This window comes from Tenrec ecaudatus, chromosome Y (genome assembly GCF_050624435.1).
Source record: "Tenrec ecaudatus isolate mTenEca1 chromosome Y, mTenEca1.hap1, whole genome shotgun sequence".
Taxonomy (NCBI): Eukaryota; Metazoa; Chordata; class Mammalia; order Afrosoricida; family Tenrecidae; genus Tenrec; species Tenrec ecaudatus.
Genome location: NC_134549.1, coordinates 18,267,059 through 18,283,712, shown reverse-complemented (window position 1 = coordinate 18,283,712; position 16,654 = coordinate 18,267,059). Strand labels below are relative to the sequence as shown.

Sequence of the window (16,654 nt, the reverse complement as noted above, 5' to 3'; positions counted from 1 at the left end):
AGGTAGGGTACATTGGAAATTGCATTACTTGCATGCGTGTAAAGATGGTCCAGGGAGAAGCAGTGTTTTAGGGATTTCCTGGGCGTGTACTTGATGGACAGGACTTTAGGTTGCATAATCAGGAGTCCTACCCTAGCATCTTGCTCAGATGCCTCATTTGAAAGTGCCAATGTTCTAAACTCTTTAGAACATAGGACTTAGTGAAGTAAAATCCCGTCTTTGAATGGTCTGATGGTATGAAGACTTCATGGGAATGGCGACCCTAATGTGTCTGCATATTTGTGTCCTTCATAAATGAAGGCACTTTGTCCTTACTTATCTTTGGTGTTAGGGTCCCTTATGTAGTGAAACACTTGTGCAACTTCTGTAGTGGATTTGATTTCCGTGGATTGTATAGGCAAGAGTCAGTCGTGCATAGCTGCCATTTATTTTGTTCAAGAAGTTTGATGGAACGATGGAAGAGCTGAGTCCAGCCCTAGCTAGCAGATTCTCTGTTTCCCGAGATTTGAACGGCCGTGCAGCCTCACACCCCCGCCTGTCCCAGTACAAGCCCAAGTGCAGTTCCTTGGAGCAGGATGAGCTGCACCATCGTTATTGGAACTGCAGAAATGCAAGCGACTGGCCTCTGTGAACCACACCAGAAGGCTGGCTGCAGATGACTGGACCGGAGTGCAGAGTGAGGAGGAGGAACACAGGAAAGATGATGAAGACATGGATGTTGACATTGACGAGAAACTCCCCTAGCGCTATGCCAATCAGTTGATGCTCTCTGAGTGGCTGATTGATGTCCCCGCGGACTTTCGGCAGGAGTGGATTCCGGTCTTGTGCCCCGTTGGAAAAAGAGCGCTCATCGTGGCCTCCAGGGGTTGCACCAGTGCCTACACCAAGAGTGATTACTGCGTGAACAGGTTTCCTTCCCTCCTGCCGGGAGGCAGCAGGCAGAGCTCATGGACAGCTACTGACGACACCATTGTGCAGTGCATTCACAGTGAGGCGCACCAGACCTACTACGTTCTGGACCTGATGTGTTACTGAGGACATCCCGTTTATGACTGCCCCACTGATTTCTGGTTCTACAGGATGCATGCGAAGTTAGCTGAGGAAGGCCACCTGGGAGAGCAAACAAAGCTCAATCCTTTTTAGTTTGTGGGGCCCAGAACTTCCAGTGTTCCCCAAGAGGCTGTGTGAGGTGTTGGCCACAGGCTTCCCTTTTGAGGAGGACGGGCTCCTCTTCTACCACAAGAAGATCCACTACATCCCGGGCAGCAAACGCCTGGTGGGCTCGCTATGGCCTTACATGATGCCGCTGGTCTGCAGACCACCCAGCGAGAGTACACAAGGCAACAGCTGCTGCAAATCAGCCAGCAAAATTAATGCTGTTATTCTTTAGAGTTAGTGAATGTTGCGGGGTATAGCATTGATAACAACACCCTTGTCAATAAAATAAAAATACTACAATCATGGTTAAAACATTCAAGGGAACAATGATATTAATTAAAATGTTCTGATTTTGATTACATAGGAGCATATTTTAAAATAAATGACTACTGGGACTCTCTGACATGGGAGGGGGAAGGAGGCAGGTTATTCATCAGTCAACAAGATTGCCTTAATGTGACCAATGTTTGTCTAAAGTATACTTACAAATTTTACCTTGTGATTTCCCGAATCCTTCTATCACCAAGACCATATTTTCCAACTGTTTTCCCTACCTCATTGTTTCCTAATTTCTCACTCCAATTACCAATAATTATCTATGCCTCTTGACTACATGTTGGGTCAATTTCATACTGAAGAGATTGGAAAACTACTTCAGTGTCTTCATTAGTGATTCGTGAGGAAATTTTACTCATCATTGTGTTGACTACACTTTCTTGTATTCCCATAGATATCCATCACAGAGAGCATTGTAGTTCAATACAGATCTCCAAGTTTCCGTTTGATGAACGCACCATTATGCCTCTTGAGTTTGCCTTTCCTGTAGAGTTAGTTAGCCTTGGGATGGTTCGATTCAATATGCAATGACTACATATTCTATTGATCTTTGATTTATCCACCTTGCCAGCTGCTGAGGTCACTGTCCACCATCGGTCTGCCCATATTGGATTCCAAAACCTTAGGGCCAACGTAGACAGAGGAAGTAGCTAGACTGAAATGTAAGTCTCACATGGATCTTGCGAGCCTCTCCCACTGTGAGTTGATAAGAGGAGTAACAAAGCCAGAAAGCTCCCTTCTGAGGAGCTCTGGGTGCCATGATCCAGTTTTGGAGGGCAAGGACAACCAGTGTAGATCTCCCAGAAGTCTGAGCAGACGTCTCGTACCATTCACAAGTCAGGATTGCTCTTGGAGCAGATTGATCAGCAGAAGCAGCAGGAACCCACCCAGGCTCTTGGACCTGGGCATCCAGAGTGTGTGGCAGGATGAGGCCTCAGCCATGGCCGTCCTAAGGTCCCTACTCATGAACTCTTCCCCCCACTGCCATGCAGCTGTGGTCGGTGGACACAGACACGCAGCGAAGGCCACGGTAGGGTCTTGGCTTTTTATCCTGTTCCCGCTTGGGGCTCTCATGAAGTCTTGGCATTCTCAACAGGATATTTTGATATCCTGCTTCCCAGATGATTCCACCCAGGGGATGTGAACTCTGAGATGTGGATATATGCCTGAACACTGACACCAAGTTTTGGAGAGTGTGGTCTGAAACCCAATCCATTGCGTCCAGTGACAACCCAACCCAGGACTGTGACTTCCAAAGGGAAGGATCCCGTAGCAAGAGAGAAGCCTCAGTGTTTGGCCTCTATGTATTTGCTCACAAGCATTTTGCCTTCTTGAATCAGTACCAGATGAATTGCTCACTATTATCATTACAAGAGTCAACTGTGGAAAGACCCTGCCACCCCTCTGCTGTCAGGAGTTAGCATTTGAAGGAGATCTGTCACAGCTTCCGATTATTGAGGAGATCTTAAATGGGGTACAGATGGATTCTGTGCAGGAGGTGGGAATCCACTGCAGAATGGACCTGCAGCGGCTCAACTGGTTTACTGCTTACCTGTCCCAAATGGGTCACCGGAGCACACTCCATGTTTCCCACGTAAGTCCCACATAAGTCCAGATCCCCTGGTGTCATGTACCATGGACAAAGTGGAGAAGTGTCTTGCAAAACTGGCCTCTCATATCCTCAGTCTGCATTACTCCAGCACCTCGTTCTGGAATCAGTCTTCTTCCTCAATGACCACGTCTATCAGCTGCTCAGTTGTTGGCCTACACATTCGCAGTTTCTCTCTTTAAAAGCACTGCATTGCTTTGGACTCTGGCCTGACAGCCTGTGCTTTTGTCCCCAAACCAGCCAACTAAGGTCCCCGCATATGAGTGGTATGTTCAGGGATTCCTTAAGACACGAATTCCTCCCAAGTCTGCTAGAGAGGGTCTCAGCCACTGTGAACCACCTGAATTTGGCTGACTGTGAAATCGATGACTCTGAGCTCACTGCCTTGCAGCCTGCTCTGTGCCAGTACTCCGCGCTCACCACCTTAGAGTTGGGTGGAAACCCAGTCTCCATGGCTGTCCTGCAGACCTGCTTCAGCACACAAGCTCTGTGTAAGTTCTCCCTTCTGGGGCTCCTTTTGCCTCAGGATTGCTATGAGGGCACGGAAAGTTCTCTGCATTAGGATAGTCTTTTAGAGGCATTGGAGGATCCCAAGACGACCCTGCAGGCTACAGATTCCTCACTTTAAGATTTTCTCCCAGTAAGGGAAGTTGGGATGAAATCATCATGCATGTGGAAAGCTAGTGTGGTTGCCTTCCTTACTAATCCTCACTTATGCTTCTGGTTTACTGTACCACTTGGAAAACCCTCATGTTCACTATGCAATGATATTATTTGGAGTTAGGTTCAAGAGGATTAGGCTATCTTTGCTCTAACAATGTGGTGATCGGGGTTGAAGATTACAGGAAGCATCTGACATTTACACCCTTAGCCCAGTCATTCCTTGCTGGCTTCACATCTCTCATCTACAAGACATGAAAAGAGAGGCCAACAGACAGGAGCAGAGCATGTCCTTGGAACCCAGGGTCCCTGCAGGGGAAACTTATAGATTCAGAAGAACCTGGATGCCAACACTCGTGGAATCCCCATGGAATGCACACAGATCCTGAAAAGTTACCAGTTCATCCCAGTACAAGACAATCAACATCCAATCTTTCATATCCATGTCTAAGGTTCTGACACTAACATATTTTGCCTAAGATAAAATAAATGTCTCTTTGTAAAGCTATCCTCTTGTGGTATTTACTTCTCCTGGAGCTACACTATTAAAAATGTGCATTCAATTTTGGTCTCTGTTCCCTCGACCTAACAGAAATGGGCACGGAAGGATGTCAGTTTTGGAGTTGTGCCTAGGTAGTCGGCTGTGCTTGTCTATTAATCAATAGTTGGAGGCTTCCAAAACCACTAGCTTCTACAATGGAGAATGATGAGAGTCTGCCACCTCAAACACACGCAGCATTGTTTACCAACAAAGCTCATACAGCCCTTGAGAGAAAGGGGAAAGAATCCCATGGGGCAAAAGCACACAAGAACGCTTTATATATGGGAGAAAGATGGGGCTTTCTACTCCCACACAGAGTTACAGTCATGGAAACTCTTAGGTTGATGCTTGTATCCTGAGAGCACTTGAGATTTAAGACAGTGTGTGGGATCCTTCTGCAGAGGTCAGTCCTTCAAACATTGGTCAGCACACCACCAGGTCACTGGTTCAAATTTGTCAGCCAGTCCTTGTGCTTTAATGAAGCCATCGACTCCTGGAAAGATTGACAGTCAGTAGGAAGCCAAGGAGGAATTTGTACTCCTTTTCATACTTTTTTCATAAGTCGGAGGAGGTACAGTGGAAGAAAGTTTGTGCTTCAGGAAGTGCGCTACAAAGAGGAGCATCCATAATGACAAAACTATATTGCATGTATGAGAAACGGGAAAATAAAACCATTTCTGTAAACACCCACTTAATCCTTTTTCACCCGCCAACACAACCCTCACCATCTTCTGTGGCCTCTCCCTCCCAGTGCATAAGGGGTGATGGCCGAGGGCTTGTGTGAACAGGGCTGGGTCTGGATTCTCAGGAGTTGGTCTGTTCTGATGGCATCAGCCCGGCTGATGAGATCTCATGAAATGCCATCACTTCCATGATGAGACCTACTGTGAACAGCCAATGAGGGGGAAGCAATAGCTTCCTGGTGGGTGTGGTCTTATCCTTTAAAAGGACTCTCTGAATGCTATGGAGCTTTGTTCTGCACCTGGACCCTTCACCTGACCTGAAGGTTTCTGGACTTGAGACGGAACCTTGCCAACATTTTCCTGGCTTCTCTGGAAGTTTTCAGGCTCAACATTCTTGACGAAGAAGTCTGCCGTTCGACCTGCCTTCTTGGATTCTTCAGGCACCGGATCTACTTCAACAAGGACCGTGGCCAAGACTGAAATTGGAGCCTTGTCAGCGTCTGCAACTGTGAGTTGAATGAGAGTTACATGAAAACTACCTGAATGGTTGCGAGGAGCTGATGGGGAGGGACGCAGATCTTGGAGGGCTGGTGTAAGGAGATGGGAGAACACAGCGGCCTCTCCGTGGGAGACCAGATCCATGGATGGACAGAGGGAAAGGGTCTTGTCCTAGAATCCCTGTTTCATACGCTACTTCTTGTCATGGTTGAATGTCTCCTTCTTTTAGGAAACCCACTCTGTGTGTTCCTTCATCTTGTTTTGGTGGCCCCTGCATTTTTCATCGCATATTTGTGTGGTAATTTGTTTCACAGTGGTGGCTTGGGAGGACAGGACAGAACAGTGCTTCCTTCGTAGGTTATAGGATTTCTGTGCATCTGGAATGACACAAATGCTCCTAACCAAAACAGCATCTTTCAAAATTGGGAACCATAGAATTTTGATTGTGAAATTCGCACTTTCGATTCGTTCTGTTCTGTCTTGTTTTGTTTTGCTTCTAGCACTTGTGGTCTTCTTCAGTTCCTTGTGCTTAAAAAATTCTAAGGAAGGTTCTTCAGCTCTGTCTGTATTGGGTTTGACCTTACATGTCGAGCACTTTCTGACAGCCTCTCAGACTGAAGCACACTGACATGGAGTCACTGCTGACTTTCAGCTTCCCCTTAGAAATGCTGGTGCGATAACTCTTCATGGGACAAGAAAGCCCAGTGTTTTTCCTGCGAAGCTGCTGGTGGTTTCAAACTGCTGACCATGCAGGTCACAGCAGCCCAATGTATAACCAGTGCCTGCGAATGCTCCCGAGTCTGTCCTAATGCAGGGAATAGTCCCACTGCCTTCTTGAGAACCAACACTCATTTTCTGACCACCAAATACTCATGTTGAACTTGAAAGGACACGGGGAAGATCAGTAGCTCGGAATCTCACGGTGTCCTGGAAGCAAGGTGGAACAGATTGCTCTGGGAAAGACAGGTAAATGATGCTGAAGCACAGGGGCAGAATGAGAGTGTAGACTTAAGGGAGGTCTCCTGTAGACTAAGACATGTAAATGAGCGAAAGCTTCGTCTTTTGTCCTCCTCAATGATGATGTGATGGATAAAAAAAGTCCCTTTTTTATTCCAAAGCTATTAACAAAGATCTTGGCAGAAATGACTATGTTTAGTTTTTCTGTAGACAGGAGGAAACCCCAAACGAATCTGTATTTAATTGGCTCTGCCTTTATTTTTCCAGCTTTTATGTGAGACAAAGCTTTAACTGGGTCTCAGCTCCTTCCCACCTCTCCTTTCTCTGTTACATGCACGGAATGGCCTCCTCTTACCACCTCTTTGACCTCCTATTGTCACTGGTGATTTTCACCTTGAGCAGCATATCTCACTATAATAGTGTAGTTTGTCTTCTGTTTTACATGTTCTGCTCAGCTCTTGATGATTTCTTCCATTGGCTTTAGCGATGCTTCTACCAATGTCAGGATTCAGAGTATCCTTTGCGTCCAGCTAGGTCATTCATTCTTTTCTGTTTTGTGAAGGATTTTTCTTTCATACATGATACTATTGATGTCATGCTATAGCTGGTTCAGTTTTCTGTCGATCGTATTCACTTGATCACATCTGTTGTTGAGATGCTCTTGACATTCAAGTGGAATGTGTCTGAGGTTATATTTGCATTCTCCTGCATCTGATTCAAGTCTTCAGCTTCATGGCCCCAGCTTTGCTTTTGCCTGCTGATAATGAACTCCCACAAAATGTCTTTTAGGTAAGGGCTTCAGTCAGAACATTTCATTTTCAATAAGTTATCAATAACAGTCAAATCAAGAAAACCACTTCAGCTAGATGGCTGCTTATTTAATTTTTAAGCCCTTAACACCCCCAAAGCTATATCTTTTCATAGACAGGCAGCTTTCCCCACCTTTGCTTATGCCCACATTTCATCTTACGTTATGGTATCGGGAAGGTGAGCATCACAGAATGCAGATAATTAGGACCAAGTGACTTTTGTTGAGGTAGTACTTGAATCTAGGCCCCATGTCCATCTGCAACCTTAATTCTTAACATATAGATATAAGTACATGGATCGGTTTCCCTCTCATTGTATATAAACAGGGTCAAGTATAAAGAAAATGTTTTGAAACCGATGATATTAGCATCCCTGCAAATGTGCTTGACACAATGAATGCATGTGTGGCTTATGATAAGAGGTGTAAGAGCCCCCAATAAACGTATTTAATAAAAGGAAAGAAACATCTGTCTTCCATTAAAAGAAATTTTTAAAAAGTGAATGCGGACATCCGGCTTCTTACTCAGAAAGTAAGTTTTGAGTGGAATGTCTATTTCCTGATGATTTCACTCTGTTGTGATGTTTGAATATTCTGCATTCATGATCTAGGGAATGAGCGATGCAGATGAATCCAGAGAGGCAAAACCATCTGTTGTCAGAGCCCCTGAGCTGAAAGGATGAGACCTCCAGTCCCATGGATAAGTGTTCCCTAGCTCTGAAATGTCAGGCCCTTTCATCTCACTCTCAGTCTTTGAAACTTGAGGTAGCGTCCCCCAAATTTCCTACTTATTTTTGCTTCATTCACCTCCCCAGCTGCTGAGGTCACTGTCTGCCATCAGACTCCTGACTGCCCATCTTGGATTCCACAGCCTCTGGGTCAACTTGAGTCAGAAGAAGAAGAAGAATCCAGTTTGAAATCTAAGCCCACGTGGACCAGCCTCTACCAGTGTGAGTTACTGGAAAGATTAGCATGGTCAGCGAGCTCCTCTCTGAGGGGCTAAGGGGATGACAGTGGAGTCCAGAGTGTGGAGGGCTAGGACAACCAGATTGGCTCTCCCAAACACTGAGCAGACCCTTTCTCTTCATTCACAGGTCAGGATCGCTCTTGGAGCAGATTGATCAGCATGAGCAGCAGGAACCCACCCAGGTTCCTGGACCTGGCCATCCAGAGCGTGTTGCAGAATGAGGCCTCAGCCATTGCCTCTCTGGAGTGGCTGCCCACAGAGCTCTTCCCTCCCCTGTTTGTGGCAGCTGTTGTCGGAGATTACAGAGAGACAGTGAAGGCCATGGTTGGGGTGTGGCCCTTCCTCAAGCTCCCTCTGGGGGCTCTGATGGAAGATTGTCAGTCTCCCCCTGACATCTTAAAGGCTGCCCTTGATGGCCTTGCTATACTGCTTTCCCAGAAGGTTAAGCACAGGAGATGCAAACTGAAAGTGCTGGATTTACAAATGAACACTGGGACCAACTTCTGGAAAGTGTGGGCTGGACGCCAGTCTACTGCCTCTGTAACGTCAGAAGAGGATCCAGAGTCCACCCATCCCAAGACTCAGATCCTCAAAGAAGACAAATGTAGGTCAGTGGAGAAATATCCAGCCTTGGCTGGCATGACGGTGCTCACTGACCTGTGCTTTCAGGCAGACATCCCAAATGAAATGCTCACCTTCCTCATCGAAAGGGTCAAGCAGACGAAGGACCTGCCACACCTGTGCTGCAGGAAGCTCGAGCTTGTTCGGAATGTTGCCCCGCTTCCCATTCTTGGGGAGATCCTCAACATAGTGCAGCTAGACTCTGTCCAGGAGATGAGATTGCTTGGTAGCTGGGACCTGCAAAGCCTCAACTGGTTCGCTCCTTACCTGGCCCAGATGGTCCAGCTGCATACACTCCTCCTCTCTGAATGCACCCTGTATTGCATCGTCCCCGGGGAGAACGATGAGGACGAGGTGCAGAAGCTGCTTCAACAATTCACCACTCAGCTCCTCAGTCTGCATCAGCTCCACACCCTCATGCTGCACTCTGTGAACTTCTTTGGTAACCACCTCCACCAGCTGCTCAGATGCTTGCAGGCGCCCTTGGAGACCCTGCACACACGCCGTTCCTTGCTTATGGACCAGGACTTGACATACCTGTCCTCATGTCCCTGCACCAGCCACCTGAAATCCCTTGACTTGAGTGGTGTACGCAGGCCTGGCTCCAATTACGAGTTCCTCCCTGCTCTGCTGAACAGAGTCTCAGCCACCCTGGTCCACCTGGATTTGGCGGACTGTGGCATCACGGACTCGGACTGCGATTACTTGCAGCCTGCTCTGGGTCACTGCTCTCAGCTCAGAACCTTGAAACTCTGCGGAAACCCGTTGTCCATGGCTGTCCTACAGACCCTGCTGTTTCACACTTTCCCAAGGTGCAACTTTGCCTTTCTAGAGCTTCCTGTCCCCCTCAATTGCTACATGGACCCCCAGTTAACTCTGCCCTGGCATACCCTTGCAGAGGTGATGGTGCAGCTGAGGCTGACCTTGCAGCTCCATGGACCCCAAAGAATACGCCTTGCTTACAGGCACTGTCGCACCCTGTGCGATGCAATCTGCATCCGTATGGACAACTAGTGCCACAACCCTTTGCCATCTGTTCTCAATCCTGACTTCTACCTCGGGATCCCAATGTCGTATTTGGAAAGACTAGTGTTTCCTAAATTAGAGCGGTTTGGATTGAGTTCTTGAGCTTGAGGTCATGTTTGCTATGATGACGAAGGAGGTTGGAGGTATCGGTCAGAGGATGCATCTAACGTGATCAGCCTTCCTGAAGTCAAGCCTTAATTGCTTCACATCCATCTTCTGAAAGTGATGGAAGAGGAGATTCAGCAGCAGGTAGCAGATGTGCTCACCCACATCACGAATCAAAGCCAGGAGCAAAATACATCCCTGTCACCCACGGCCCCTTCCGTGGGCATATGCAGGACCTTGGCGACGTGGATGCCCAGGCACATGGAGTTCTTCAGGACTGCAGGTGTCCCCGATGCTAAAAAGCGACATGACCTTCCGCTGACTCCTTTCCAGGGAGAAAACAAGTGCCGAGAGCCCTGCCCCACATTTCTGTCTCCTACCCCTTGCAATAGTAGAAAATAAACGCATGTTCCAAAGCCATGCACCCGTGCTATTCATTTCTCCTGCTGCAAGAGTGCCGAACTTAAGAACACCCAGTGATGCTCACCTTCCCGACATGATCGCTGAAGACAAAGTGGGTGCATAAGCAAATGTGTTGGAGAAAACTGATGGTGCACGTCTATCAAAAGATATAGCATTTGGAGACTTAAAGGCTTGAAGATACACAGTCAGCCATCTAGCTGAAAAGCAAACATGTCCACATGGAAAGACACCAGCCTGTGTGATCATGAGGTGTCAATGGGATTATTTTACAGGCATTTGAGACCCAGAACAAAATCATACTAATTTCAATAGGGGTGCAGCGGGTGGTGGGGAGGAAGCACAGTGTGGAATCCCCAAGCCCATCTGTAGACAATTGGACATGCCTTTACAGAAGGTGTGTCGGGGAGAAGTTGAGACACTCAGGGTGCAGTATGAATGAAACATACAACTTTCCTCTAGTCCTTTAAGGCTTCTGCCCACTCCCCCTGACTATCATGATCCCATTTCTACCTTAGAAATCCAGCCAGACCAGAGGATGTACACTCATAAAGATCAGAGCTGGAAACACAGGGAATCCAGGATCGATAAAGACGTAGGACCAATAATGAGAGTAGGGATGCCAAGAGGGTAAGGTGTAAGTGTGGGGAGAAAAAGGGAATCGATCACTCGGATCGACTTGTAACTCCCTCCCAGGGGGAGAAACAACAGAAAAGTGGGTGAAGGGGGACAGCGGATGATGTAAGACATGAAAATAATAATTTATAACAAACAACGCGTTCAAAAAGGAGGGAGGGAAAAATAAGGAGCTGATATGAACGGCTCAAGTAGAAATAAAATGTTTTGAAAATGATGTTGGCAACATATGCACAAATGTGCTTGACACAATGGATGGATGTGTGGATTGTGATAAGAGTCGCAAAATATTTAATGATCATGACAATAAAAACCTTGAGCATGCCTACTGATGTCGGTGTGAGTTACTGTAGGATCACACCCCACCCGTAGCAACCCTCTTCACAACAGAACCAACACGGACCAGTCGTCTCCATCCTCACAATTTTCCCTATTCCTGAGCCCATTGATGCTGGCACCGTGTCAATCTATCTCCATGAGGGCTTTCCTCTTTTTATCCGCCCTCCACTCTGACAAGCAGGAAGCCCTTCTGCAGGGACTGGTTTTCCTGACAATATGTTCAAAGTACGTTCAGGAGAAGTCTTGCGCTCCATGCATCTAAGGATCACACTGGCCACACTTTTATGAAGGCACATTGGTTTGTCATTTTAGCTGTCCATGGCACTTTTAATGATCTTCTCCAGCGCCAGAATTCTAGTGCACCGGTTTTACTATGGTCTTCCTTCTTCAGTGTCTAACTTCCATATGTGTAGAAGACCATGGAGAATACCATGGCTTCGTCAGGAATACCTTAATTCTCAAAGGACTATCTTTGCTGTTCTGTACCTCAAGAAGGTGTTGTGCAACAGATTTCCTTAGGATAAAATGTCTTTTGATATTTTGAATACTGTTTCCATACCATTGATTGTGGATCCAAGCAAGAAAAGAATTCTTGACAATTTAAAATTTTTCTCCATTGATCATGCTGTGACATACTGGTTCAGTTATGACAATTTTGGTTTTTTGACATTGACTTTTAATCCCTAGGTTTCGTGATTTTAGCTGCTGGAACAAACATAGGACAAGATACATCTTTTCCTCAGTGGTCTCTTATATCTTTTGGGGTGTATGCCCCCAAATGGCACTGCTGGGTTGTGTGCTATTTCTATTGCCAGCTCTTTTAGGAATCACCAGATTCCTAAATGTGTTTGTACATATTTACATGCCCACCAGCAGTGGATAGTGATCCACTATCTCTACCCCTTCAATCATTTGTTCTTCTTTATTTTAAAATTTTTATTTTTATTAATTGAGATACAGTTTTGGTTATTACATGGGATTTCAGTATTGTCCATTATTTTATCAATAAATATATTTTCCCAGTGTGTGGATTCTTGTTTTAATCTTTTGAGGAAATATTTTAATGTACACATATTTTCTTTTAACAGGTTCCACTCATCTTTTGTGTTCTCCATGGTGTCTGCTCCCTTTCTTAGATCTGGTAGCCTGTATATTCCCTGCTCTGGGGCCCTTAGATATATCCCATGTTTTTCAAAGATGATCATGACAAGATCCAGCTCAAAGTCATAGAGTTTCATAGAATCCTTAAACATGGGGAGACCATGGTCATGAGGAAATTACCTCCGAGTTCCCTGGCTCACAGTACATCTCCACCTGGACTTCATCATGTGATATCAACCTCACCACCAAGACCAGTGCATTATACCAGCCCAGTACGTGAGCATGCTAGAACAGACATGCTGACACATCACCTTAACCCTTCTCCATGACTGCATGTGTTGACAAGGGATTCATTTAAGAACATAAAGGAACATGTGAAAGGCAGTGTAGGAGGAGGAGGCTAAACATTAGTCACATGAAACAGAATCATCATGCTCAGTCTCAGGTCTACATATAGTTTTGTTCTGTTGGATATACATCTGTCTATCTCAATCCCTATAGCACAAGCCAGAGCCACCACAATCAGGGTGCTTCCAACACCTAGGGAGCCTACACCAGAGGGAGCAACTGCCCCTCGGGACTGACACAGCCTCCACTTACCCCACGAAGTGAGTCATCGTTTACAACTTCTGGTCTTGTGCTCAGTCAATCTCAAAAGCACAAATACTGTATGAGAACACTATTGTAGGAATAAACACCAACGCAAAGGTTGGCACCCACACTGTGGTTATGAGGTAATTTGATGGGGTAAGTTGTGTAAGCTCCCAATAAAATGATTTTTAAAAACAAACAAATATTTGGGAAGACGTCAGTGGAAGAATGTAGCCTGTATCACATCACTAACTATTCATATCTGACACAATTTCCATTCTGACATTGCAATACCTCGCCTGCCTGTATAGTTTTATTGATTTTATTTCGCATATCATACACCTCCATAGTTTGGTTGCTTTTAAAAAGGGTTGCATATGCATCCTCACAATCCACTCTATGCCCCCCTCCTACATTCATTACTTGCTCCCCTATTCCCTTCACCCTCTCCATCCTCTGTCACTGATAAACCGTTGCGTCAGATATTATCTCGATGCTTCCACTCTTTCATCTTGTCCACTGATTATAAACCACGCCGGTTTACTGGGAGTCTTGTTTTGATTAGTTTGTAGAATAGAAACAAAGGAAACACACACTGTAAAACGAACAAACAAAGCAAAATGAAAACATTGACCCTCATCCCCTTGGGGTATAGTGCAATTTTGCTGATAGAGGCACTAATTGATCCATTGGCTTAGATAGTGAGGTAATGTGGAGAAGAGTTTATGTGAGCACAGTGCAGGTGCGAACCACAGGCTGTGCGTGGTTTCATTGCATGCATTGGATGCTGAAATGATCGAGCTCTGTTTTCATTGCGTCAGGGTTGCATTTTCTGTAACGTTCTTTACAAGGGTGGCACCTTGTCGATCAGATTCATACCTGTCAGAAGAATGCAAGGAGAGCGCTGAGTAGTAAATATATGGATGTTCTGGGGGCCCTTTGATTGGACACCCAAGAAGCCAGGGGTCCCACCCGAGGTCCAAAGACGACCATTTCCACCGTGTGGGGTGGCCATTGTTTGCTTGCACTCCCATCAAGGAATCTCAGTCCTAAGTCAGAAGCCACAGCAACTTCTGACTGAGATGTTCCCCGACCTTCAGTCAGGCTTCCACACCGCGTTCTTCTATTGTGAAGCCATGTTCCCTGTACGGTCAGCACCTGGGGTAATCATAGTCCTTAGTCCGTGGCATGGATCAATGAGCTTTTCATAGAAAGTTACTCAAACGTTTCTACTCAGGATCATAGAACTGGGTGTATTCCTCCCTTAATTCCATATAAATTACTGTTTAGCACACCTTCCCCCTATGAGGATGCTCCTCCCCATGGACCCACCAGCAGACTGGTCAGTGCCTCCTCTGATATGTACATGCTCCCCTGCCCTGGTCTTAATATGATTGCCCAGTAAGGTTCCCCTCTCAGTCCTGTGGAGGGCCTGCTGATTTTGTCCCAGCCTTGTCTCGATGCTGTACAGCATCAAGTGGATGGTCTTCACCCTGTTCCTCCTTCCCATAGGAGTGACCCTCGCTGAGGTGAGGCCTCTTTCCAGTTGGATGGTATGAAGTGCTTATAAGGACGGTGCTCTCTGCATTAGGGATTGAAGGCAATCTTTCTACCAGCGTGTTTTGGAATCGGCCTCTAAGATTTGTTTAATTGGTGTCTGTGCTTATACTAGTGGATTCGCACAATACCTATCCTTCTGTGATGGACTGACTTCACTCAGCCTAACGGGTTCCATGTCCTCCCATGTCTCGCGGGGTTTCATCCTTTTATCCACTGTGTTCAGGAAAGCGCAGGATCCATTGTGTGGATGTGACACAGTTTCTTGTTTCTTCCTCTCTTTCGTTCTCTTTCCTTCCTTATTTTTTTTAGCAATGAAGAGAAACACTGCAGTTGTATTTATTTAATAAAACATTTTATTAGGGACTCATACAACTCTTATCACCATCCATCGTATACATGCATCAGTTGTATAAAGCACATCTGTATATTCTTTGCCTTAATCATTTTCAAAGCATTTGTTCTCCACTCAGGCCCTTTGCATCAAGTCCTCTTTTTTCCCCTCCCACCACGCTCTCCCCTCCCTCATGAGCCCTTGGTAGTTTATAAATTATTATTTTTTCATATCTTGCCATATCCGGCGTCTCCCTTCACCCCATTTTCTGTTGTCCATCCCTAAGGGAGGAGGTCACATGTGGATCCTTGTAATCAGTTCCCCCTTTCCAACCCACTCACCCTCTACCCTCCCAGTGCTCTTAAGGGATACTTCCGTTATTCCCTGATGTCATTTGGGGAGTCCTATTGCATAGTTGCATAATGCCTTATCGCACGTGGTGCTGTGAAGGAAGTTCTGGGCAGATAAGCACAAGATCTATGGAATTATCCGACCAGGTCCTCCACAGGGAAGGACGAATTTATCTGCTTCAAACAACATTTATGACCTCAGATATCAGAGATGGGTGGCTGCCTATGATGGAAGATGTGGCTGTTGCCACTGCTTGTATTGATATACAAACTAGGACATCACGGCTTGAACATATGTCTTCCTACGTTGCATGGGCTGAGTGCATTCCAGGGTGCATTCATCAGAGTGCACTTGGTTGCTGTACTCAGCATGAATGGGGTATAAAGTTTGGACTGTATCTTTCTTCACTCACGGTTCTTGCAGCAGCTGTCTGTCTTATCTTTTGTGTATATCCCATCTACTTTCGGTGGGGATTTCTCTGTGTCTACTTGGATGGGACAGGATATTCTGTAGTTTGGTAGTGAGGTAAGTATATATATTTTAGAGCGCTAATGGTGTAACGACTTATATGTGGGCTGTTATCTAGAAGGCTGACAGTTCAAATCCACACCTTTCTCCACCAGAGAAATATGGGACTGAGTACTCTTACTAAGACACTGGGAGAGATGAGAGCTCTCAGCACAAGGAGTCCAGGACAGATAAAACTTCAGAAGCAATCATGTGTGTTGCGATACTATGAGGGTAGAGTTGAGGTGTGGGCAGAAGTGGAGGGGATAGGCAACCGATCACAAGGATGGATGTAGAACCCCCGCCCCACCCCCGAGTGAAGCAAACTAAAAACAAATGGGTGAAGGGAGAGAGCAGACAGTGTAAGATATGTAAATAATTTATTATTTATCATTAACTCACGAGGGTGGGAGAGTGGGGGAAGGAGGGGAGTAAAGAGGAGTTGATAGCACGGGCTCAAGTAGGAAACAATGTTTTGAAAATGTTGGTGGTGACATATGTACAAATGTGCTTGATACAATTGATGTATGGATTCTTATAAGAGGTGTAAGAGCTCTACCAATAAAGTTATATTATATATATATGTAACCGTATATATACAATTAAATATATCTATGCTGTAGATCCCTTGGAGACTCACAGGGAAGTTCTACACTGCCGAATATAGTCTCTCTAAGACAACAATGTCTTTAAGGTAATGGAAGTGATGCTCAGGCGGATGACTGATAACGTTCTGTAACGTAAAATAACAATGATTTTTCTAAGGTGAATCATATATATATATATATAAAATTTAGTTGCATGAATGGTGAGTGAGTTTGCACTTAATTCTTGCCCCATTCTAAGAAC

At 45.7% G+C, this 16,654-nt stretch overlaps 1 protein-coding gene and 1 pseudogene across 1 annotated transcript; both read left to right on the top strand.

Moving 5' to 3' along the window:
• The first annotated feature begins 448 nt into the window (after window positions 1–448).
• Window positions 449–1,390, top strand: LOC142435682 (snurportin-1 pseudogene; annotated as a pseudogene).
• A 7,466-nt stretch (window positions 1,391–8,856) lies between these two features.
• Window positions 8,857–9,852, top strand: LOC142435681 (PRAME family member 12-like). Its single transcript, XM_075539878.1, has one exon. It carries the CDS (start codon window positions 8,857–8,859, stop codon window positions 9,850–9,852), a length of 996 nt encoding a protein of 331 aa, XP_075395993.1.
• The last annotated feature ends 6,802 nt before the right edge of the window (window positions 9,853–16,654 follow it).